Source organism: Fistularia commersonii, chromosome 2, assembly GCF_037954325.1.
Source record: "Fistularia commersonii isolate RoL2024-O1a breed Wild chromosome 2, RoL_Fcom_v1.0, whole genome shotgun sequence".
Classification (NCBI taxonomy): Eukaryota; Metazoa; Chordata; class Actinopteri; order Syngnathiformes; family Fistulariidae; genus Fistularia; species Fistularia commersonii.
Window position 1 is genome coordinate 9,865,866 of NC_141285.1, and position 26,571 is coordinate 9,892,436.

The following is a 26,571-nucleotide window of genomic DNA, read 5'->3' on the forward strand; positions in this document are numbered from 1 at the left end:
TTAACAGTATGTCAAGGAAGGAAGTGGAAGAGATCGAAATGCAGCTGCTGCTGTTTTACATTATAGTGTCCCCACAGAGGACGCTGTGATTTCAGCCAAAGAGGAAATGTAGTGATCTGGCCAAAGTGAAGTGAAGTGTGCAGCAACATGAAGTGCTGACTTTTCGAAAGTATCCCATGAAGAGTTTTACCTAAAACAATCCCTCAGACAAAGCAGTCTTATTGTGAAATACACCAACATAAATCTTATTATTTGGCTTCATATTCTTATGATGTTTTATGAGCAGACATTTTTATAGCACACTATTTGTCAGCTGATCGGAGTAGGTACGCTTGTTATAGATCCAAACGCATGCACTGATATGAATAAAAATATAAGCCAAAAAAGAAGCAGATGTGAAAAGAATTGAACAAGCAGCTGGATGTAGGTGGAGACTAAATGTGAAAGCCCCCCCTTCCTATATGATTGAGCTCTTATTTCCTCTAACTCATCTAACCTACTTTGGTGTGTTATTTGAAAGGAAGGCCTCCAGGCAGTACACATAACTCTGTCCCAGTGTTTATTTTCCCCTCCAGACTATGTTCTGCACGCCTTTTCCTATCCAGGAAAAAGTAAACAAAGGCTTAATATGAAATCAATGGTATTGAGTCATGTCAGGACTTATTCTAGGATAGTGCAATAAAGTTAATTAAAGTCAGTGAATTATTTCAAATCATTTTCCAAACAGATGATGTGCAAATTCCAATTATTATTTCAAAGAATCTCTTTTAAATTAAGAATGTACTTTTGTCAACACACAGGCCTTTGCCATCTGGATCACTTGGTGAGGTTTATTGCCATTGCTAAGCTCCTTTTTTCATTTTTTGAAGATCAAGACACCACTCCTATTACCAACATTTTACCGGTAATATTTTCATATCCAGAGTTTTTATATTTAGAGGGTTATGATCTGCAGTGATATATTGATAGACTGGACAGTGCGAAGCGATGAAAATACATAAGCGTTGTTTATTTTTGGAATGTAAGCCCCTGGAGTCTGAATTGTTACATATGTTTTTATTATCTATCTTTAAATGATAATCAACAGGACCACAGCATTTTTAACAGTTGTCAAGATGTTGATGTTCTGACCCTTGATCGCAACTGTTATGGCATTATTACATTGGGAATGAGTATTCCAAGGTCTGTTTTAACTTCACTCTTCTCTCTCTCCCTCTCTCCGCCTCTCTCTCTCTCTATCTACAGCTCCTAAGACCCCATCATTTACATTAAAATCCTTAATTTTATAGTTTCAATAAATCAGTTTCATGAAAAAATAACAGTTGGTTTTCAGTTGTAATATTGCCACAATGCGTATATTTACAATGAGTGACTTTTATTCTTTTATTTAAATTGTGTTCAATTGAACACTTGAGTTTTTCAAATTAGCGAACATTGTCTTACAGATTTCCTGTCTTAGAACTGTATTACCTTGCTGAGTGTTATTAATAATAACCTTATGACAAGGACATTTTTGGAAGAAGGATATTAAGTGTGAAGATCCAGCTTTAATAAATATTGAGTAGTTGTAAAATCAATTACCTAATGAGTTGAAAATTAATTGAGATTAAACCCGACGATTGCTTTTCACCAGTCATTAATAATACAAAATCAGTAATTCATCAAAAAAAATGCCAGATTGTTTAATTTTCCAGCTTATTAACTGTGTCGGCAAGACAGAACAGGGCTAGGAACTGAATTGCAGTGTGTGTGCGTGTGTGAGCGAGTGTGTGCGCGCACACGCATTTGTGCACGTGTGCATGCGTGCATTTCTTTTTATGATTTGTTATTTATTAATGTTCCTTAATTGTGAAAATATTTCCTGAGTAATTAGCAATGACTGTAATCATCGAATGTTGCCCTGACATGAATAACATTGAGCATCTCCATCTTAGCCAACGATCTGACAAAGTAATGAATATTTACGTCATGCTGGTGGTCTGCAGGACAGTGCAAGACCTGGAGAACCCCCAGATCACTTCATGTAACAAAGGAGACCCACACTACCGAAGTTCACCCAGCAACCAGTCATCATCGAGCGATCCTGGACCCTGTGGGAGCAGTACCTGGTCCCAACAGCCCGGATATGAAGGGTATGTTACAACTCCTCCCTTTTTTTTCCACACAGCCACTAAATAGCGCCTACAGGAATAAGCGGTCTTGCACTATTGAATGCAGCTACATTCAGGCCCGCCACTATTTCCGAGACCTTGCAATTTCTGCAAATGACAGCAATTTTGCCTCTGAAATGACCAAATCACCAGTGTACTTGGCCAGTTGTCCCTGCATTTAGAACAATGTGATTAAACTACATAATAAATATGTAGCTTCTGTACCATAAGGCATCATCCAGAAATTGAGACAAGATGAAGGAATATGATTTTCTATTTGTCACTAAATGGATATGATATTGCTCTCCTTTCATTCATTAAATGATGTAAATCCTATTGTAGTCATTACGATCAAAGGAGAAGCTTAACTGAAATATAAATGGGCCTATTGTGAAATTTAAGTATACATGGAGCCCGCAGAGTCCATAGATTAGAAATGTTGAAAATCCAAGCAAACCACGTATTGTTAATATAAGGTATTTATGGAATTTCACTCATCAATATTATATATACATATATATATATTTCATGGATGGCGTTTTCTTACTCGGGGAAATTACAATCTTGGCTGTTCTAAAGAAGCTCTAAAAACACATTAAGATGTTATCGCTTACTGTGAATGAGGTGCCAATTTGGCAATATTAAAAAAGTCAATTTGACAAAAAGGGAAAAAAAATAATTGGTACGAAAAGTGTAGACACAGCAAGAGGTAAGAAGAAAGACAGCGAAAAACACAGATTGTATTCACCATCCCACCATTCCATTCCATTAGTCGTCCTGTTCATTGAAAAGATGAGTATGCATATCTTTTCAACCTTTTGCGTTTGAGCTATTTTCAACAACACAATGGTCGTTGGGGCAATATGTCTTGGAGACTACGCCAGGGTAACATCTGTCAGACCGAGTCTGGCACATGAGCCGCGACCATCAGAGACCAGCGTCTGTCTGTAAATGTGAATGGATACAGACCGTGACAAGAGGCTTATCCCCCTCACTGCTGCCTTTCTGTCAGAGGCCTCAAAAAAAACGTTGAACTCGCGGGGAACACTGTGACCTGAAAGAGCTGCTACCATGCAGAACAATACATGCTGACTTGTTAAATTGATCTTCAGTTAGTCTTTGTTAAATCTATGAACTCCATCTCATAACCTTTATTAGATCTACAGGATTTAATTAAGAATCACGTGGGATAACTCACATCTTTTCTTATGTCAAACGCAATAGAGCAACTGTGTTATAAGAGAGCATCCCCAGTAAGTCTTTCAGCAGTCTTTTTTTACCGTAATGAGCCCGTGCTTCACCTTTCAACGCTCTTACACTACGCTGGAAATAAAACTCTTGAGGTCTTTCTCACCCGAGCACACAATGAATCCATTCCCACGTGTTTGCCCCTGCAGATGTCCTTCCCCTATTCTCCATGAGCATACAGGGGACATGCAAGGGGCTGATGGAGAGATCCACAGGGATAGAGAACACACTCTGGAGCGGACCAGGTCAGCAGGTGAGGCTTTCATCCAACTGTTCAGGACCCAACTGCATTGGTATGTTTAGAAACATCACATGGTATCATGGATGTCTTAATTATCAACAGTGTTACACATAACCTAACGGACTTCAGCGGTGGAGCCCGATAAAGACCTTTTTTAAGCTTGAGATTTAATTTATATATTAAATATTTTCGATCTTTAATCCATTTTTTAATCAAGTTTTAATCAAACTTTTTAATTCCTCCTCCCTCAGCCGCAGGGAATCTTCAAATCTTTGTACTTAAGACCTTAAAACACTTGATAGCCTTAACCGTGACAATTTATATTTTATTGTATTTCTTATTCTCCCTCCTTCCTACTATTATCTATTATTGTTATGTTTTTGCTTGAAACTCTAGCACAACAATTTCCTTCGGGATGAATAAAGTTGTTCTCATCTCATCTCATATCAAATTCTGAGGAGACTGAGGTTGTTTGCCGTCTGTAGCGGGCTCCTCGAGACCTTCTACCAGTCTGGTAGCCAGCACGCCCTTCTTCGCTATAGTTTGCTAGCGAGGCAGTGCCAGGACTGCTGAGGTCAACAGGTTCAACAAGATAGTAAGGAAAACCCGCTCGGTGGTGGGACTTAACCTGGCCCATCTTCAATTGGTGGTAGTGGGGAGGTTGAAGGACAAATTGGGAGCTATCCTGGACAATCCTTCCCACCCCCAGCACAACGAGCACAACAATGGTTCATCCCACCCCGGTGCAGAACTGAATGCTTTAGATGCCTCTTTGTGCCCACGGCCATCAGACTGTATAACAGCAGTCTGGACGGCACATGACTGACCGGCCTGAGGTGCATCTGGGCCGCTACCACAACCTCACTAGCTCACCCAGTGACATGTCATGCTCTAACTGTGCTGTCTTTCTTATTCTTGTTGGTCTCAGCCCGTATGCATCCTGCCTATTTTTGTTTATTTATTTTTATTCTTGTCATTGCTATTTTCACTCTATTTATATTGTTGTCCAGCTCTGGTTGTTTATTTTTTACCCTTGCTTTTCCATTCTGTTGCCCATTCTTATATCTTATGTTGTTGCTGTTGTTGCTCTCCCTGCTGTCTTTTTTTTTTTTTGTGGATGTCTTGCTATCTTCTGTCTTCTAACTGTCTCTCTATTTATATTTATATTCATATTTATCTTTGACATTATAACTGTTACACTGCTGTGACAAAGGAATTTCCCCTATGGAGATCAATAAAGTTTATCATATCTTAAATATGTTTTCTGAAATGTCATGAGCAAATCGATGATCTGGAAACTAGTACCTGAAAATGTCCAAGAGACTGCCATAAAATGACCTAATAAATAAATGATGTCCTAAAAGAAATAAATTACCATGTGAGTTGGAATTTAGCAACCAATTGCTACAAGAAAGTAGCCAGCAAGTGCAGAAGTGAAGTAATTGCTCATCATGTTTGGATCATCCATATATCCATGTCTACACTTATCCAACACTGAAGATGCAGGAATGCTGGAGCCCATCCCAGCTGCCATCAGGCTGGGTACACTCTGGACTGGTCACCAGTCAGTCGCAGGGACAAACAGCCATTCACTCTCTCATTCACACATCTGGGCAGTTTCCCAATTTTTGATTGTGGGAGGAAACTGGAGAACCCAGAGGAATCCCACGCAGACACGGGGGAGAACGTGCAAACGTTCACAGAAAGGTCTCCTGTCAGAAATTGAATCGGGGTTCTTCATGCTGTGAGGCAGAAATGCAATCACTGCACCACCATGCTGGCATGTTGGAATTATACTCAATCAGATTTTTTTTTGTACTTAGGTAGCTATTCTTTATATGGGTATGTTGCCCAGCTCTCCCTCAATTCTAAATGTGAAGCGCTCCCCAGCTCACAGCAGAAAGGTATCATATCTCTGGCGCAATGTTACCTGGGATAGGCTCCAATAGGATAAGCATTCTAGACATCGAATAATTATATGTGCATTCTCAAACTGTACACTTAATCCTCACCGTCTACAGAGGCCAAATGGCACATCCCATCCACCAAGATCTTGAACCCTCTGAAGCAGAGAGAAGGAAGCAAGGACTCACCCAACAAGCTTTCAAGGGTAAAAATCTTAATATCTTTTTTGACATGATGGCATGACCTCAGCTTAAAATGTGTTGATTTAGACTGCTGTCTTTAAATGTGCCTCTGTTTGTGTTTTGACTCATCCCTGTTGCCTACTGCCTAACTCTGCACTGTCACATGTTTCCACCTTAAATGAGTATTTGAATTAGAGTAAGGTCAGATTGCCCTTGTTTATGGGCTTTGCAGCAATCAACAGCTCAATTGGGGTGTTCAACCTCATGTCGTCCCCTGCAGACACTCTTTGCACTTCTCACTTTCCCTGATCTGCATGCTCTCAGGCATCTCATCGCATTACCGTTTCGGGATGTCTAACCCTTTTCTGGGACACATTTTCCTAGAAGGTTGAATATATTAAACACTTTGCACTATTTCTATTGTCTCCTCCTTCTACTTTATCCTGTCCCGCCTTCCTTCTCTGCCTTTTTACTTTGAGGTTTAAGGCTGGCGTACTCTGTTAACATCTTTCAGTGCTTTCAGCAAGCAGTGCATTAACCCAGGCTAGAGGATAAAAATTTTAACTATTCTCTTGGCCCATCACATCCTTAATACAATAGAGTTGGTATTTTTCTAATCATGTCACTTTTTTATGTGATCTTATTTAGGCAGCTAACTTAAAAACAACTTGAGTTTAAAGTCCTAATTCACTTCATAATATTTGAAGCAGTGTGGGATTTTTTTTTTCCTTGCTGTTCCTGAATTTTTGGCCGTAACTAGCATAGCTGATTTTTTTTTTTCTTGTCGAGCTCTGGTGTACCAATTCTATATCAGTGACATTACAACATTCTACACCTTCTCTAAACTGTGAAGTCATGGAGCTTGTGACCTTTGGCAAATTCCATTTTGATTTAGTCAGTTAGCCTTAGAATATCATCAGCCATAGCAGAGCTCACTGTTGCCACATGTACCCAGACTGGCTCATCTAAATATGTATGACACTGAGTGTAGGCAAGTTTGAAAGCATCTGAAAAAAATTACTTTAAATATTGAGTCTTAAAGGTAGGGAATTGTCAGATATTCATGTATGACACTGAGTGTAGGCAAGTTTGAAAGTATCTGAAAAAAATTACATAAAATATTGAGTCTTAAAGGTACAGAATTGTCAGATATTTATGTATGACACCGAGTGTAGGCAAGTTTGAAAGTATCGAAAAAAATTACTTTAAATATTGAGTCTTAAAGGTAGGGAATTGTCAGATATTTAGATATTGCCACAAACAGTCTAATTTCCAAAACATGTCTTATTTTTCATGCCAAATGTCAAAAAGTATAACATGGTTACTCACTTTAATAATCATATTTCCCCATAAAGCACATGTACTACAACCAGCATGCCAAAAATCATTGTTATCATTGTTAAAAATCATCATGATGAATGTTTGATAGCAGTCAACAGCCAGTTAACCAATAAGAATTGTTATAAGCTGTTTTTCGTGCCTACCTGATTTCCAACATTGACTCTCTCTCTCTCTCTTTCTCACTCCCTCTCTCTGTTTACTAGGGGGACAAGAACTCAAGCCACTCAAGTAGCAACACTCTCTCAAGCAACGCCTCCAGCAACAGTGACGATAAGCACTTCGGCTCTGGAGACTTGGATCCAGAAATGTTGGGCCTCACTTACATCAAAGGGGCGTCAACAGACAGCGGCATTGACACTAATCCTTGCTTGGCTCCTGGGGCTCGGGTATTGCTGCAGAGCCGGATGGGGGAGCAAGGGCATCCCTGGGTATTAGAGCACCACGAAGATGAAGCATCAGAGGAGGATCATGGGAAACTGTACTTGCCGCAGGGCTACGCTTCGGCCATAATGGCTGGTAATGTGACAGAGGGCAGCATTGGAGACCTGAGCGAGATCTCATCCCACTCAAGGTATTATGAATAACGTTTTGCATGTTTTTCTTCTCAAAATCTGTCCTAAATGAGAGTTTAAATTCAAAGGTCTTAGTTTTTTCCATTAAAAATGCAATAACGGTGCAAACGAACAGCAAGTGAATGTATCATTTTATCGATTTCCATTGCCTCAATTTCCAAAAATTATCTTCAAGACTCATCATCCATTCATCAATTCTCAGTCCACTGACGGGTGATGATAGTCAGATTCTGAACGTGAATAATGTGGAAAAAACTGTATTCAGTCCTTCGGGGGGGTACAGGAACTTGGAAGAACAAGGTCAGAATGTAATGAAACTATTTCGTTGACGGCTCAACCCCTTTAATTTGTCACCAATTCATACACATGCCAATAGTGATGCTCTCTTTGTTTATACTCTATGTGCAATTACTCGGTTCTGTTGTGGCTTAATCGTAGCGTGACTGGATATTGATTTACCCGCTGGGGAAAATCACACCTTGTTCATCGGCATATGGCTCACAGCACAATCAACTGTGTTACATTCACACATATACCACCACCGCTACACTATTCAGCCTGTTCTCTCCTTAGTTAAACACACACACGAAAACTCACCAAAAGGGCCGATCTTTCCACCTAGCCGTGCCACTTTTCTCCTGACCCTCACCCCGACTCATCCAGCTGCGTTGATGCTGGTGGGTGGGGCCACTGTCAAGAACCGCAATGGCAGCTGGACTGCATCGCACGATGATCCAAGTCGTCCTCAGCAGACTGGGGCCCATCTGGCAAAGAGAAAGGGTGTCAGGGAGGGTTGGCCCTGCAGCCACTCACAGTATGTCTCTGTGAAATAGAATAGATATCACATTAGCTTCTGCTATACAAGATCATGTTACCACAATCTGCTCAAATCATTAACCTGCTTGGGAGGTGTCAGAACTGTCCTCTCCAGGACATCATTCAGAAATTTGGAAACAGCCCATGCCATCACCTTGACCACTCCGGTGCTTCCCACCTTTTATGTAATGGTTTTTGACACCAGAGTGTCATCTGAACAAACAGTCAAGCAGCAGGAGCACATTCTGCAGGGTGTGGCCCAGATGGTCATGAATATGTAAACAGTATGTGTAGTCTCCCTCCAGTGAAAGCCAAGTTGAAGTGTTTGCTGAAAGTTTACCAGCAAACCAAATGTTAAGACCAAAGTCTGGGATCTAAATCTTCAGCCATTTGAACATCTTTTGCCAAAGTACACTAAAATGCATTGTATTGAAAATGGTAAGAAATGAGTGTCAAAATGAATTAAAAAAATTGCAGAATCAATCAAATGCATGGTGAAGTCTAAATATTACATATCAAATAATTTTCTTCAGAGGCAGTGGAAAATTATTCATTCTAATTGCCTCATAGATAGTTTACCCTCATGAACTTTTGCTCGTGAAATATCAAATATTTTGAATTATCCTGATGTGGGTTGGCTTTCTCTGTGATTGTTACATCGAAAGATGCAATATATTTTAGGCCCCATAGAATTATCCTGGGTTTCCCAATTAGGGTACATCAGTCCAAAGGCACCTTCAACAAAGGAATTGTACAAGTGTTTCAAATGTTTCCGTGGAGGACGGCTCACCTATCTTCCACACATTGGTAAAAGTCTAACAAGGGTTTCCACTGACCAAAAGTTAACCAGTTTCTGCTTTTTGCTTTAAGCATATACCAAATTCTTCATTTCTTCCATTTCCTTTTGTTTTTCAAAATGCCAATGCAAAAAGCTCAGTCAGCATCCCATTTCATCTCCTTCAGATCTCTAGCTTATCCATTATTTTGTGTAATTGCAGTCTCCTTGCACCATGCAAGGGCATTATTTTGAATGTTTATGTTACAAAAGTACAAGCATAACAAATTCATCACATGCTTTTTGTCATCAAATACAAATCGCTGTATTTAGATAAAGATTTATAACCACACACACATTAGTATATAAAACTACCCTAAAGCGGAACAAACAATAAATAGCGAGGTTTCCACTTTCACATTGACATCTTGGGAATCACAATGATACTCCCAGGTATGTTGCAGAATTATAATCAAGGTAAACAAAAGCATAGAGAAGAGGTGCAGTAACGAAACTATGTTTCTGCAATTTAAAAGACACTAAATGTCAGTCTGCGCCTGTACATGGTGTACAAATGTTCCAAAGTCACCTTTTCACAATGCTCAAACAATATTCATAAAACAGAAAGCAGCAGCACTCGGAAATTTTTTCGCATCCATAAAGCTATGGAAATTAAGTGAAGTTCTGTCATTTTTCCCTCTACAAAGAGGCTACTTAACAACTTAAAGGGTTCGTTCACTCTCAAGAGTCATGAAATAAGGCCACTCATTCCTTGACAAACAAACAACACAGTTTGGGTTGTATATTTGACTGCCATTTCATGCTTTGAGCAACACAAATTAGCAAAAAAAAACAGATGCCTAGAAAACTCAACAAACAAACCGGCTTGTTACTCTTGGCAGTGAGACTAGAAAATATCTTTCCTTATTTGAATGCACTGACCCTTTAATTTGTTTTGTCACTTGATATTTGACTACAGATCAAAAGGATAAAGTTCAACAGGAATAACCACATTACAGAGTAGAGTTGAGTCATGCTAAAATGTAGGTCAGGTTTGTACCAGCCTGAATATAGTATATGGTGGAAATGATGTCATCCTGTCTGCCATCATCAGAGTTGAGCTTTCAAGTATCATTTTGTTGCTTACTTGTTCATGCTCTCTTGTTTTTGAATGCTTTGAATCCATTCATTTTGTCACCTTTTGAGTTACATTCTGTTTTATTTTCTGCTGTCTGGTCAGTGGTTCACATCACTCTGGCAGCCCACTTGCACGTGGCGCCAGATACTGTATGTCCGCTGACTCCTCCAAGGTGTACACCATCCCCCAGACCAGCAGCTCAGTTACTGGTCCAGAGCCGGGGCCAGGACCAGGCACGGGTCCAGGTCCCAGTTCAGAGGCCTGTGGACAGACACGCACACAGCCAGACGGCAAACTCCCAGTGGGCGGGCAGACGACTGATGTAGATGATGGGGATGATGATGGTGATGCCCACAGCACTGAGGGACCTCCGAACATTTCAGAGTGTGGGTGAGTGGGTATGCGTATGAGATGGAAGAACATGTATGTCCGAGAACACTGCAAATCATCTTGAATCTCAAAACTTCAAAGAGGCTCGCGCTGACTCACTTTCTATTCACGCTTACTCCTTTCGCTTGTTCTATCTCTCACTAAAAAGTGCATAGAACCACAAATACTGTCGCACTTCAGCAAGATTCCAATAGTGCCCCCCAAAAGTGCTCCCCTTTCTATCAGTCCACTCTGTGCATAAACTGGCCCTGATTGAAGCTGACAGCCACACAATAAATAAGCTCAATGAAGCCACAGACATAATACACTTGGCACATGTCACATGTGGTTATTGATCACTCCCATGAAGCCGAGTCTCTGTGGATTGCCAGACTGAGGCCGAGCTGAGCATCTACCAGATCAGCATCTTTGCTAAAAGCCAAGCGGGGAGCCAAAACACCACTGCCACAATACACAATCCGAGGATGCCACAGAGTAGACTCTAGAAATGCGTCAAAGACAGATTGATGTAACACAATGTTTATATGAGCTGAGATGACTGAATGTATATCTGATAATGAAATGGTGTTCTTTAAAGGACAGAAAGTCCTTGAGAAAAAAAATGGAAACAGCCTCCAATGTTTGAGTGTGTGTATGTGTATGTATGCGTGTGCGTGCGTGCAGGTGAATTTGAAGCGCTGTTTGGGTGAGAGTTCAGGGCATGTCGAAGAAGAGAATAGGAGATTTTCTCTTCCCTTGCCTTAGCTCTCGTCTAATTTCATTCAGTCAGAGAAATCTGATACTTAAGGGTTGTGTGATTTATTGCATGCACTGAAGCCACCTTCTGCAGACTTATGAAAACCCTATGTAATTCAGTTACCCTCCCAATTGTTTGTTTGTATATTCTCGCATTTTTATTTACAGTGTTATGTAACTGTGTTTCATGATAAATGGCCCCAATATTATCTGTATATTGTTTCCCCTTCTTGTAAAAGTTTCCTTGTTTGCTCCAACTAATGTAGATGTATAACAGTGACTTTTCTGTCTTGCTGCTCCTTCTTATTTCAGAGGAGCGGAGAGCTTGTTAGCATTCCTTCTCAAAATGCTGTCTGAGCGCTCAAGGTACAGAGTTAGTTCAAATCAACCCTGTGGCCCTGATCTGACCCATCGTGTTCCCCCACTCTCCTTCCTCCCTGTGTTCTAGAGCACCACTCCCACCACTCCCCTCTGTTCCCACTGTGTGGTGCTTGCTGGGAATCGGGGGCAAAGAGATGTTTTAGTGGTTGTGACATTTTATGCTGGATCTTCTACAGAATCCTGCTGCTGTGCACTGCCACCAAGCACTTCGTCATGTCAGTCCCCCTTATCCCTTCTTTTCAGACTCAACAAGCTTTTAGGATGTAATTAGTGAATTTCAGCAAAATGTTACACAATATTCAGTCCCTACAAATGTTTTTCTACTTTAAATAAACCTTCGCACCCCAACTATATACACATTCATCTGTAAGGGTTTCATAAAAACAATTATTTGAGCATCCACAACTGATACATCATGGCATTTCATGCTGCTTCTGCCTGATTCGTCTCCTGTGATCCACAAGTACCCTGTGGTGATTTTATAAACCATGCTGATGGTGGCTGGGTGAACCAAGGGAGGCTGGGGGTGATATACAACAGCAAGCAACTCAGCAACTGAAATGGGGATATGTTGGTAAGGTGCCCCCCAGGCACCTCTGCTCTTTTTATTCTTTGCATGGTATTTTATATAATTTAGAACTTTTAATGAAATAGTGGTCTGTAAAAGTGGCTGGAAGCCGAACAAGAGTACTTTGACTACAGCCAAATCAGGATAGACAGTTAAAAACATAAGGTACAAAACTCTCTTGGCATAGATTTTTTAGAGCCCACTCAGAAGCATGTGAATATACATAAGCACTATTTATTTAACACTTCAAATCTAGTTTGACGGATGGCATTAGCCACCCACATAACATTAATATATATCTGTAACATTAACTGCACATTTTAATAAATACCAATTCTTCACGATTCATATTGCATGATCACAGAACCTTGACCGTAAGAACAAATTGATCTAAACCTGTAAGCAGATGTACAGTGGACTAAAAAAGTGTTTATTCAGCCACCAATTGTGCAAGTTCTACCGCTTAAAAAGATGACAGAGGCCAGTAATTTTCATCATAGGTATATCAACTATATGAGACAAAATAAGAAAAAAAAATCCAAAAAATCACATTGTCTGATTTTCAAAGAATTTATTTGCAAATTATGGTGGAAAATAAGTATTTGGTCAATAACAAAAGTTCATCTATGTTGGTGATGGCAGAGTTCAAAGGCTTTCTGTAAGTCTTCACAAAGTTTTCACATTGTTGCTGGTAGTTTGGTCCATTCCTCCATGCAGATCTCCACTGGAGTAGTGATGGTTTGGGGCTGTTGCTGAGCAACACAGACTTTCAACTCCCTCTAAAGATTTTCTATGGGGTTGAGATCTGGAGACTGGCTAGGCCACTCCAGGTCCTTGAAATGCTTCTTACGAAGCCACTCCTTCGTTGCCCGGGTGGTGTGGTCGGGATCGTTGTCATACTGAAAGACCCAGACCCAGAAATACATGGCCCCATTCATTCTTTCCTTTAGAAGGATCAGTCTTCCTGGTCCCTTTGCAGAAAAGCAGCTACAAAGCATGATGTTTCTACCCCTAGCTTCACAGTTGGTATGGTGTTATTTGGATGCAAATCACCGTTCTCTCTTCCAAACACAAGTTGAGTTTTTAACCAAGAAGTTCTATTTTGGCTTTATCTGACAATAGAATACTCCCCCAATCCTCTTCTGGATCATCCAAATGCACTCTAGCAAACTTCAGACCAAGCTGGACTGGCTCAAGCAGGGGGACATGTTGGGACTGCAGGATTTGACCCCTGGCAGCGTAGTGTGTTACTGATGGGGTCCTTCGTCCCTTTTGTCCCTGCTCTCTGTGGGTCATTCCCCACGTGTGGTTCTTGGATTTCTGCTCACCGCTCTTGTGATCACCTTGACCCCACGGGGTGAGATCTTCCGTGGAGCCCTAGATCGAGGGAGATTATCAGTGGTCCTGTATGTCTTCCATTTTTTCTAATAATTGCTCCCACGGTTGATTTCTTGACACCAAGTTGCTCACCTATTGCAGATTTAGTCTTCCCAGCCTGGTGCAGGTCTACAATTTTGTTTCTAGTATCCTTTGACAGCTCTTTGGTCTTGGCCATTGTGGTGTTTGCAGTGTGACTTTTTGAGGTTGTGGACAGGTGTCTTTTATACTGATAACCAGTTCAAAGAGGTGCCATTAATACAAGTTATGCGTGGAGGACAGAAAAGCCTATTAAAGAAGAAGTTACATGTCTGAATACTGATTAATTCATTAAAAATTCACACTATGGGATTTCCTGGATTCTTTCCCCCCATTCTGTCTCATACTTAAAGTGTACCTATGATGAAAATTACAGGCCTCTCTCATCTTTTCATTGGGAGAACTTGCACAATTGGTGGCTGACTAATTTCTTTTTTGACCCACTGTAAATGCAGTCCAAGCAGTCGACTGAGAGGAAAGTCACATAAGAGGAGCTCCTCTCTATAAGGGGAAGTACACACTATCTTACTGCATCATATATTATGATTGATGCTTGACATTTGAAAGTGTGTTTTGGAGATTATGGAGGTTTTTTTTTTTTTTTTACATGTTCTCACACTAATTGTTCATGGTCATGAATCTCTAGTCAAGAACTCATTAGATGATAATCTCTGTTGTTTACATCCTATTCTCTCCCTGTTATGTTTACGATAAACGCTCATATTTAAGAAAATGGATAGTCAACCATCAGGTTAAAAATTCACGGCAAGTAATTTTAAATTATGAAAATTGTTTTTTTAAGCCTTTCTTTTAGACTTGTGAACTGTTACTTCATATTTTCAAATAATTGTTTTTCCTCAGCTAAAAGGTATATAATGAGGTTTTCCAAACACTTTAGTCAACTTTTTGCAGGCTCAGTCTACATTATTTTGATTTTCTCTCTCTCTCTCTCTCTCTCTCGCTATAGATATATATACATATATATATATATAAATACAGATTTGGCTCAGGTTGGCTCTAAGGCCTTTCCAAATATCAACACTGTGTTTTTTATCAGCACATAGTCTCGGGGAATAAGATTGAATTTCATGTGGTCAGTTGAGACACAGGTGGAGATGTACTCTAATGGCAGGTGTGACGTCTGGGACATTGAGTTGATCAGATCATTTCAATCACAACGCATCACTGCCAGTTCAAAACAGCACCTTGGTTATTTGTTCTTGGTTGTCAGGCTGCCAGCATCATGAAACTGGACAAATCTCAGTGTCAGAAGATAAGCATTGCAGTCAGCCATGTAGCATAACCCCCCTGTGGCCATCTAGCACCCTGCCAACAGCACTCAAGTGTGTTTTATACAGGCTGCTCACTTAAAGTAGAGATTTCACAGCCACATGACTTTACTAGCCAGGTCAGTCACATCCATGCCCTGTCAGTTGGTATCCGGAAAAGTGTTTACATATTCACTGAAAAAATCACCCTGTAAACCACAGCAGCCAACATATGCCTCCTCTTGTGGTTCCTTCCTAACAGCTCCCCAGTCTTCTTCTATTGTTGTCTGGATACCTCTCTACGGTCCATGGTCCTCTTCTTTCTGGGTGTAATTTCTGTTCAAAACCATCCTTTTTCCTTCACATCTATCTCACACAGTTCTTGGCTACATACTGCACGGCCTCTTTAATCATGGTTTGGCAGCTTGACATGGGAAAAGGAGAGAGAGAAAAGCAATCCTTGCTTCGTCTCCAACTTCCCCATTTCACCTGACTAACATGGATGAAGAAGGCACCTGATGTTGGCATGCTGAAACAAATTCCCCCAAACCCCTTGTGTAATTTTGACATTGTTTCCTAAATAGACAAACCCAAACTGTGACGGCCCAAAATCTTACTTCCAGCATGTGGGTTTCATGGCCCTTCTAATGAGCTCTGCTGTTCTGTGCCCTCTATATTGTCTCCAGGCAGTTGTATGCACAAGAGGCCGCCTGCCAGCTGCAGACCGCCGAACAGGATGGAAAATCACTGCAGAGACTTTCAAAAGAGGAATATCTTAAAATGATGCTGCCTGACAGTCCTCCAGGAGAAGAAAGATGTCGAAAGGTAAGGTCAATAACAAACCGCTCACAAACATATTGTGATTCTCAATGGCTCACACACAAATGTGACCTGTTAGCTTTGTATGGATCTTGATGGGTATCTTGATAGATAAGGTAAAACAACACCATGGTTATTTTAGCATGTTGACAAGTAGACATAGGACAAATGAGTTTGAACTATTGCAGGTAACCTCTTGCTGAGAAGAAGTAAAAATGCAGGCCCATCTTCCTATGTCTGTCTTCTCACTGCTGCTGAGCACCACAGATGATTGGCATAAGACCCTTTCGGTCCCCACTGACCGGCATTGAGAGTTTGAATAATGCAATTTATTATAGGACCTTAGTTTGCCCAGCAATGTCATGGATTAAAGTGCATCAATATTTGATATTCCTGGGTCTGCCAGACAATATTAATTGCATCTTCATTTACCCCCCAACCATTATCTACTCGGACGGTGCCCTGGAGACATACAAATAGGATATTTTTGGATGTTGCTCAATACTAATACAAATACACTCTGTTTCTAGAAAAGCAAAAAAATACACGCAACCATCCCTTCTGGGAAAGGGATGCCTTATCCCTCACAAGGCAGTGCAGTACACTGATTGTTTTGTCTTGCTCTTTTGTACTGGGATTACACTGTATGTAAAATGTGAATTATGAGAGAACAGCCTCAATGACTGTCTAAAACCGAATCAGTTGTAAGGGCTGCACCTCCTTTTGATTTTTTTTTTTGTTTTCAACAGAAATGGTAGACAGAGCAGCTGCTTGCAATGTCCAAGAGAAGGAAATGCTTTGTTCTTTTAAATTGCTCTCTTCAGTCTGATACAAAGCACAAACAACAATCTGAGAAAGAGCGGCTTGAGAGGGGTGCACAGGACTATATACTTAATCTACATATATATATATATGTATATAGACAGAGAGAGGCAGAGCCCACTGAATGCATACTGCATAACACTTTTACTGCCTGTTTTTCACCAAAATTGTGCATGTGACGAATGCACATTATAATGATGAAAATCTTGGAAAAAAAATGTTGATTCATATGTAATTTAGCAGCCTAAAACGGCATAATACTGACCTGTATTCTAATCAGAACCAGAGTAAAGGTTAGGGGCGTGTATCACTTCTGGCAGAAATCGGATGCCTGTGGGTGAGCAGGTGCTGAAAGATTTGCTTTGGCAGCCACATTGTCTGCTGGGACGCCTCTTCCAGAGACAGGCATGCTATTGTGTGGCTGACGTAAAGGAAAATCCGTTCACAGCTTATTTACCCACAACGTTTCTCCTTTGAACGTCTTGTGGGAAAGAAAAACGCAAATGAATAGGTGGTTGTCCGACATATCCTCCCAAGTGGCACGTCAAAGGGTTCCATATGCTGGTTCTTGGCTTTGTTCAATGTGAGCAGCAAGGAAGAAATCGGGGAAATTGAGAAAAATCAAGGTGGATATGTGTCACTGCTGGCTTAACTGATAAGACTTTATACAATACATTGTAGCTCAAATTTTGAAGAGAACTGTTACCAGCTGAGCTGGACATCAATAAGCCCACCTTTGTCTGCAGACTTTGCAGTAGGTTCAGTGCCAAGATGTATTTAAAGAACTGTTTAAAGGCGTTGGTACAGTAAATGGGCAGCTTCTGAAAACCATTAAGACGTATTACAAATGGTTTCAATTATGTACCTCTAGTCCTGGCTAGTTCAGTGTTTGATTCGGTCAACCAGTCAATAATTTTTTAACATTTTTTTTGGATAAGCGGGAATTTTATAGGCTGCAGTCATCTAAATTGGAATCAGAAAGGTTACAATAACACACACCGTTGATGAGTAAAAGCATCGGGAACCGATCCAAAGCACTGTATGGATGCTCTTCGAATTCCAGGATAGTAGATCTATGTTTTAAAGATGTGCAAGATGTTTGTTAAATTCCCACCGTGGGATTTGTGGGAGATCCGTCTTTGGAATGGAGACGCCTGGGTGTCGGCTTGCTTGGATGCCAGTCTAATGCTGGTTACAGCTGGGAAGCCGAAGACAGACATTTACCCATCTGGCCGACTGCCCCGCATATCATTTGTGGCCACTTTTGATGTCACTCCTGCCATATTTATGTAAGTTGAACAGGGCAGTGATGGGTTGTGTTGGTCGTTGTGGTTTCGTGGGTTTAAACAGGAGATCCCTGCCATGACACTAATAAATCTAAAGAGAATTTGACCTTCATGCTCAATGAGAATACCCCCAGGATGATCATGCTTTTTCAACTCTCAGTGCTTTTGAGATCTTGAGATTTGTTCATAACCTTGTGTTTCCCTTTGACCTCTGCACTGGTCTCTATAAATCTTTAGATACGCTGTGATGTGAGTCCTCCTCAAGAGGAATCACACATGTATATACATACATTGTTAAATTCCCACAGCTGCATATTCTGTCGAGATAAAGACCCTGATTGGAATACCAGTATACAAAATCTGATCTTTACACCGAATTACTTTTTTAGAATTTAGTGCAGTACCTCTACTTTTCTGTTTCATGATGTTACCTGCTTGCATAGCTAGTTGTCATCCTGCCTAAACCTTCTGAGAAATGTAAGTAATTGCAATTAAGAAATCATCTAAACAGGGTGCGGTATAGGCAAACACAGATTGTGTGCTTCTGGAAAAAAAAAAAAAAACGCCAGTCATTATTATTTCTGGATATCTGCTGATAAATCCTCCATTTCTCTTCCTCAGGTGTCCACAATGGGCAGTTTGTCACCAAGACGCTCTCTGTATCGAACACTGTCCGATGAAAGTGTTTGTAGCAATCGCAAGGGCTCATCCTATGCCAGCTCCCACAGCTCCATGTTGGACCAAGCAATGCCTAATGACATCCTATTCAGTACCACCCCCCCATACCACAGCACACTGCCACCTCGCATGATCCACAACCAGGGAGCATCTAACCTGAGGAGTGAGTACAAACAATCCAAAACCCACTTGCAATACAATACAATAAAGCCTAAATTAAGACAGCTCGAATATCTAATATACTCAGCCTCCCGTAAGAAGGGAGCTAAAAAAACAAATAGTACTCCAAGTTGTCTTATCTGATTTCCTCTGAGATAGGAGGGCTAGTGATTCTTGAACTCCTTTTCTTCCTGTCTGGTATTAGATGAAAGTCAGGATATATGTACTTTTTTGAAGAGCTACTTGTGTCCTACCAATTTCATGAATACAACTTGTACACACTTCAGCAACACTCCTCATTTTATCCAACTAATTGGAAGTGGGATAGGTGGTGAGCAACTTGTGAGTGGGGTGGATACACCGGTCTGTCCGCATTAAGTGGACACCTGTCACTGTTGGCAAGTGTCCTTATCTCTTCTGTTCCCTGGTTGCTATTGAATATGTATAAAGTGATGAGAGGTTTGATATGTCCTGCCTGTGCCACTGCAGATCTCAAACATCTCCTCTGACATGCACATGTTTTGTTTTCCATCAGAGTTATACAATGCCTGTCATACATGATGTTTCATTCATGCGTCTGTCCCTGCCTGCCTCCCCTCACTCTTCCCCGGTCTCATTTTCATACTGTTCGACACCCATCACTGGCGAGTGTTGCTACACAGAAAACGGCTTTTGAAAAGATATTTCACTCTTTGGTCCTCGTCTGGCTGTAATCCTGATGGATTCCCGATTGTTTTGACGGGAAACTGAGGCTCTTTCTCTTTCCCTTCTTGAAAAAGCCCAATTTGGAAAACAGTGAATCACACAGGTTCCAACTGACAGGAAAATATCATCATCACCCCAAGCTCCTTCTTTTTCTCACCTTGCTTCTTAACTTGTGCTTTTCTAAATGCCTACCTGTGGAATGGGAGTGTGATTGTAGCATTCCCAGTGTTTTTAGAATAAGAGAATGGATAATTACAAAGACAGAGGAAGGAAAAGGATGTATTGATTGAAAAATAAGGATATTTATCGAGACAAGTAATTTATTATTTGACAGCACTTTGTGGTTGCTCCCCAGAGAGTTTGGTCTAAAGTGGCTTTACCCTGTCACAATGCCCAAACCAGTTAAATTCTTTGCATTCAAAGGTGTAAGGACACCTGAAAGGAAATTCTAATGGGGCTATTTTACTGATTATAAACATAAGCCAGGTGTTCTTGATATAATCTTATTTGACTATGATGCCCCCCAGCCCCAGAGACCACTTCCCTCCCAATCCCTGTCAATCTGCACTGATGTGAGTTGATGGCCAACTCAGAGAAAAGCACTAAACTCGGGACCAGGCCCAGACACTGATCAGAGGGCCTGCCTGTCTCTGCAGATGAGTTTTGGTTCTCTGACGGATCCTTGGCAGACAGGTCCAAGTTCAGCGACCCGGGCCTCATGCCCCTTCCAGACACTGCCACAGGCCTGGACTGGTCTCACCTGGTTGACGCAGCAAGAGCTTTTGAAGGTAACCAGCATGGCTGTACCTGCTGGCATCCCTCACCCCCTGGCTGCTTAGCTTGTGTTTGTGTGTCTGCAATCTGCAAGTACTTATTTGCTTGCATGTGTAGGTTTATACTAGCTATGTGTGTGTGTTCCCTGTAGTTCCTCTTCCCCTAAGTGCTTTAGAAGGTTACTCCTGGGGATCCTTTGCTTGTAGCGCCTCTGCTCAAAGTCCCATAAGACCTTGAAACTTGAAAAAAAAAAAAAAAGAGCAAATATCTTCAAGCTCAGATATAGTCAAGTCTTACACCATAAAGTTAGCAGGTACCCATTCACAGATAGTTGGTTTTAAGCCTTTGGGTTGATTATTTCAGCAATTTCAGCTTCCGCCATGACCTCTTCTCCATTAAATCCAAACACGGTCTACTGGTTGACTACATATCTGCAAGGAAATGTAACCTCATTCTCTTCAATGAAATCAATTTGATCAGTCTTCAACTGTAAAGGGGGTTTCTTGGTTTCCTAAAACTACTTTAGCAGCTGATATAGAATGTTTGTGTGTCATAAATGTACCCTGTCCTGGGACACATTTGATAATGCTGGAATTCAGTCCTCACACAAATTTATTATGGACTATGTTGTTTTCTCATTGGGTATTTAATTGAACTGAAAGCAGTTATCCGTCACACATGTCGTCATTTTTCATGGTCAACATCATGCTATTTTTATTTCCCACAACTTTAAATACATTTCTGCCCACACTCAAATAAGTGTATTTCATATTCATCACATAAACTCGTAACATGACATGAGCCTGAACTCCATCTGACCTGAAACCAGTGAAAAGGCAATGTAGCGTGTGACCACTCATTTGCCATAATTAATGAATGCTTTGTAGATTTTCTCCTGTGGTACAGCTTCTGTTGTATAGCCCGTAGCATATCATTTAAGATGAACAAAATTAGAGGAGGTTATGCAGAGTCTGACTGGCAGCGAGAGGCCAGTTGACACGGCATCTTGGCCCAGAAAAGTGCAATGTGAACCAGAGCTTGGCTGCTACTCAGAGAGTAGCTCCAGGCTGCCATTGTCATATATGTTTAACCAGCCAGCTTAGAGCCAGGAGAGAGAACGCAATGGGAAGCATTTATGACCTTGGTCGTACGGATCCTTAGGGACTTTTCATATTTCTGCTGCATGAAGAATGTTTGAAGAATCCACAAAAAATCCTTTGTAGCCCCGATTAGTCAAGTAGACACAGATAGAATTGCGATTAGTTATTTAATGTATATTTTACATGCTCATTCACATTTCGATGCGTTCATGTTTCGTTAAATATTCTTAAAATAATATGGTTTTGTTTGTTTCAGTGATTTAATGGATAAATCTTGACACGAGGTCATGCAGCGCTGTCAAACTGCACTTCTGCACCCATCAGTGCTTTCATGAATTCTTTTAATCTTACTGATGCAGCCATTGAATTTGAGGAAAACGCTCATTCATATGTAAATATTAGCCTGCTCTCGCTTTCCTGACTCGTCTGAGTTACCAACTGCAGGCTCGCTCAGCTTTTGTCTAGGAGTGGATTAGCTTTCGTTTGGGTGTTAAATTAAAGGAAGAGTTTCCTTAATCTTTTCTATGAATATGCAGATCCTTCTATCTTTAGTCTCAGACCAGGGGCTTGGGGCAAAAGGGTGATTTCTAAAGAAAGGAGCATTATGCCTCAAAACTGAGCAGTTCCTAGGCGTAAAATACCAAGTTCGGGGTTTTCCATGGAGCTTTGAACAAGCTTAAGTGCCTGATATGTTAAAACAAGCATGACCGCTGTCTTGCAGCTCACTGGGCTCCAGTCCAACAGCTGTCAGAGAGGAACCTGGTCGAAGGATGTAGTATATCTGAAATTGTCTCGAAATAAATTCTGTACTACTTTATTCTCCATTGTCTGCCTTTAGATCTCTTAGTGCGGGCAACAGCTGATTGGTGCCCATGATATAGCTTTAAATGGATCCATTCATTCATTCAAAACATGAATGAATTGTTCCATCCTGTCAGGAAAGCAAGCATGCTAGTGTGTTTTTCTGCTCTATTTTAGCTGCATGCTGTTGCCACGAAACATTTCCTGTTTTTCAATATCAAGGAGAGTTTACGACCTATGACATCACCTATTCTGACTATAGACCAACGTGTGGCCTCATTCTGCACCATGACGGACATGCAGAGGGCCGAGGCGCTGCAGATCTCCAGAGAGCTGACCAGGCGGGTGGTGGAGGCCGAGGGAACTGCAGAAGCTGAGTAAGTTGCGCAAAACATCTGCTTCCATAATCATTCGTGTCAATGTTCACAGAGAGCCTTGTTTTACCCAAAAACAGAGGATCTGCCTCTGACAGTGGAAAGCCATGAACTGATTTTGCATTTTGAAGTAAAACCTATTTATCTCCTTGCCATTTCACCTTTTTTTTTACCCAGGAGAGAGGGACAAATACATAAGGGTAATTGGATGGGTGATTGATTATTGGATGAGTCACAGTATTGTGGAATCTTTTATATTTGCATACAGTGGATGCGCAAAGAATTTTGAGGACATTGCGTCATTACTGCACGACTATTTGATAGTGTAATTTGGACAATGTTCATAGTTCACTGTTCACACCCATTTTCAAACAATTAAAAAGTTGCCTCCGGAACAAACAATTCAGAGGAGGCTGTTCTTTTATCATTAACCGAATAATCACTAATATTAGCATCAATCTTGTTATCTCTCCAATAACAGCTCCCCATCGACACTAACAGGCAAAGTCAACCAGCTGGAGGTGATCCTCAGGCAGCTGCAGCATGACCTTAGAAAGGTAACCTCACATGAAGCAAATTCATTTCTCAGATACATTTTTTTGTCATATTTTAGCTGTCAATTTTTAAGGTAACCTGTTTCACACAGTTCAAGAAAGCGGACATTGAGTAATGTGCCTCCTAAGGTCTGTGGAATACAAACTCATCTGCTAAATTGAATATCCCACTTCCTCCTGCTCATTGTATCCCAACACAACATTTCTCTACCTACACTAACATGTTTAAAACAGAGAATAAATTCACTTTTGTTGTAAAAGAAAAATGTTTTTTTTTTCTCGCTATGGTGATTCCTCCCATCTAACAGCTCACCGATTAAAAGTGTGATTCTGGTGCTTTCACCAGATTCTTTTGTATTTTTTGCACTATAAGGCACACCGGATTATAAGGCACACCTTCAATGAATGGCCTATTTTAAAAAAAAAAAAAATATATAAGGCACACCGCATTGTAAGGCGCATAGAATAAAAGCTACAGTAGTGGCTGGGCTTGCGATATGCATCCACTAAATGGAGCTGCGCTTAACGTAATGTCAACAAAACAGTCAGATAAGTCAGTCAAACTTTATTGATAGAATACAAACCTACGTTCTGACAACTCTGTTCACTCTTAAAACAAGTTAGTGCATTTACAATACGGTACCGTACGTACTGGTAGCTCTTACCGGTATTTGCGCCGCCTTCATTGAAAATAATGTATTTCCAACTCCATTCGTCATCGTTCAAAGATTTTCATAAAACGAAAGCGCCAAGAATGACCGCCTCTAAATTCATCGATGTTAAGTTCACTAGCTAGCACTGTTGCCCTCATTCATGTAGTGACTGTGGTGACACTTCTACTTGCAGCTCTCTGTTCTACAACCAACTTTTGAAGTATGTCCTCTTAACCGTAGCAATCTTGCTTTGTTCGCTCGGAAACTCTGTTTGGTCTTGTTTACTTGGTGCAGGTCATCTTCTTGCTTCCTCCACTTCCGCACCATTGATTTGTTAATGTTGAATCTAATGTTGCTCTATTCCCGTGTTCTACTGCGTGACTGATAGACTTGAGATTAAACTGAGTCGTAAGCGTGTCTCTTGAAAGGAGCCATTTCGGGGTCCTCACACACACACACACACACACACACACGGAAATGAAAATGCACGTTTTGAGCACTTTTATATCCCAGTATAGTATGCACCGCACACAACTTCTTCTACGGGAGAGAGTGGAGTCGGCGGCTGCTTCCCGTAGCTGTGAGACCTCTTGCAGCTCAATATTGCTCCATATATAAGGCGCACCGGATTATAAGGTGCACTGTCGGAATTTGAGAAAATTAAAGGCTTTTAGGTGAGCCTTATAGTGCGTAAAATACAGTAATCTCATGTGCTCACGCTTGTTGTTTGTGTTTTTTTGTGTTTAGGAGAAGGAGGATAAGGCAATGCTGCAGGAAGAGGTGCAACACCTGAGACAGGATAATATGCGACTGCAGGAGGAGAGTCAAACAGCTGCAGCTCAGCTCAGGAAGTTCACTGAGTGGTTCTTTCACACCATTGACAAGAAACCCTGAGAGAGGGCAAGAGGGAGAGAGACAGAGAGAGCATGATAGCCTTCTCTCATCGCTGACACCTGCTCAACTCTTAACACTCCGAGATGATCCACAGGAAAATTGAATCAAAAACTATCACCGGCCCCAATCAAGACTTTTCAAGCAACCCCTGTTCAGAGACTGAAGCCATGCCAAATATGGAGCGGCTTGAACCCTCGATCTGGAACTTTTTAGCTTCAGGACCCTCCCTTGTAGACGGTGCATGGCTGTATATGACAGTTTCTTCACCCCAGCAAATGAGACTCTTGGGAAACCTCTTTGTCTCCGGCACTGGAGAGGAATTCAGAAAGGCATCCCGGGAACCCGCCCGGGCCCGTGGATCTTCTTACAGTAGTGGAATGTAAAGCTCATTTACTGTAGTCAACATTTAATCTACCTACGTATGTCATGTCAGTTTACTGTACTGTACTATATTCAGCTGTACTGTATGATACTGCGCACACTGTCACACAGCTGTTTTTGTGCCAGTTCTTGGATGCAGGAAAGAAAAGATAGTGAGGAGAGAGAAGGGTGCGGAGAGGAGGGGAGGAATGTACTGGAAATAATGAAGTGGTACTTACTGCTTTCACCAAGAGGAATCCACACATGGCGTCTTGAAATATATGGTGGGAGAAAATATGAATGTAGCTCAACTGAGACCCCCCCCCCCCTTTTTTTTTTTTTTTCCTCTGGATTTCTGGTTCTGAAAACCACTAACGCTTCAAGGTTTGATGTCTTGGACCATTTTTTCTTTATCTTAATTCCATTTTTCTTTTCCTCAGTGTTGTAATGAAGGGTCACATAGAAGTTAATATTGATGTTTAAAGGTGCTTTTCCTCACATGTTTGTCAGTAGTTTCCATTCACTGTCACAATGTCCTAGCAATAACAATGTGGTAGTTACAAAACTGTGTTTGAAGAAAAAAAAATTAGCACAAACGTTAAGAGTTCCTGTCAAGAAGCAGTTGTATTCGACATGTATTTATAAAACAGGAAGAGACTGTGCCTAAAACTCTTGGTTGTAAATGGATTGTTTTTCTTTGCTTTTCTTTTATAAACACATGCCTTGTCTGTGGCTCACTGATATAAAAATGTTTGTCGGAATGAGTGCGAGTGTGTGTGAGAGTGTAGTTTATCAAAGCAAAATGTGTTCTTATGCAGTGGTTTCAAGAGCATTAGAGCAAGCACCAGTGAACCACACTTACAATGCCAAATGTGTTTGTGTATTTCTGTACATATCTGCCACAGAAGTGTCTTGTATTTAACACTGTTATTTAAGTTTATTTAACCTAAAGTTGTTTATTTTATTAAGGGTATTTGTTTTGTTTTCTTTCTGCACTAAGGAGAGATAAAGCTCTGTGTATGTTGTAAAATGTGTAGCTTGCCAGGGCAAAAAAATATATATATTTAAATATATAAATGATGATTTTGGAGACTCCAACATTTGGATGCTGCTAGATAACAGTTTGCTGGTTTGTATGCTTTTAAAAATGTCCCTCTCTGTAAACTGTCTCATCCTGTGGGACACTGGTTGCTTTTTTTCTTTTATTTGTTCGTTCTTTGGTCTTTTTTTTTTGTAATAAATGTAATTGTAAAAATAACCGATAGTTTTTAGCGTCCAATTCCGATCCATAATCCCTGGGATGACATTTTGGTAAACTTCCCTTCCAGACAAAATACTGTTTGTCCGAATAATTTGATGTTTTAACTTTGTGAGACGATGATGGAGGAGCAGAGGTTGAAGACTGTTTTCCCTTTTCTTAGACTTGATAGTCATTTATTCACATTTGATGATAGTGGTTTTAAGCG

At 40.8% G+C, this 26,571-nt stretch overlaps 1 protein-coding gene and 1 long non-coding RNA gene across 5 annotated transcripts in view; one reads left to right on the forward strand and one right to left on the reverse strand.

The window, feature by feature from the left end:
* The window catches only part of LOC147236300 (uncharacterized), a 27,968-nt gene extending 20,653 nt beyond the window's left edge, over positions 1 to 7,315 (reverse strand). Inside the window, exons 1-2 of the long non-coding RNA XR_015107640.1 lie at positions 7,211 to 7,315; positions 5,652 to 5,701 (exon numbers count right to left, since the gene is read on the reverse strand). This is a non-coding gene — a long non-coding RNA (uncharacterized LOC147236300). The remainder of the gene's footprint in view (positions 1 to 5,651; positions 5,702 to 7,210) is intronic.
* The window catches only part of sipa1l2a (signal-induced proliferation-associated 1like 2, genome duplicate a), an 86,002-nt gene extending 59,639 nt beyond the window's left edge, over positions 1 to 26,363 (forward strand). The window contains exons 11-22 of one of the 4 annotated variants that reach the window (XM_086166470.1): positions 1,986 to 2,132; positions 3,548 to 3,651; positions 5,661 to 5,749; positions 7,271 to 7,638; positions 10,471 to 10,758; positions 11,806 to 11,859; positions 15,813 to 15,951; positions 18,675 to 18,894; positions 20,252 to 20,383; positions 22,533 to 22,647; positions 23,126 to 23,201; positions 24,599 to 26,363. In XM_086166470.1, the coding sequence (XP_086022596.1) occupies positions 1,986 to 2,132; positions 3,548 to 3,651; positions 5,661 to 5,749; positions 7,271 to 7,638; positions 10,471 to 10,758; positions 11,806 to 11,859; positions 15,813 to 15,951; positions 18,675 to 18,894; positions 20,252 to 20,383; positions 22,533 to 22,647; positions 23,126 to 23,201; positions 24,599 to 24,745 (1,879 nt within the window). In that variant the 3' untranslated portion in view covers positions 24,746 to 26,363. The remainder of the gene's footprint in view (positions 1 to 1,985; positions 2,133 to 3,547; positions 3,652 to 5,660; positions 5,750 to 7,270; positions 7,639 to 10,470; positions 10,759 to 11,805; positions 11,860 to 15,812; positions 15,952 to 18,674; positions 18,895 to 20,251; positions 20,384 to 22,532; positions 22,648 to 23,125; positions 23,202 to 24,598) is intronic. The other 3 variants (XM_086166486.1, XM_086166478.1, XM_086166494.1) reach the window with 3 other exon arrangements.
* The last annotated feature ends 208 nt before the right edge of the window (positions 26,364 to 26,571 follow it).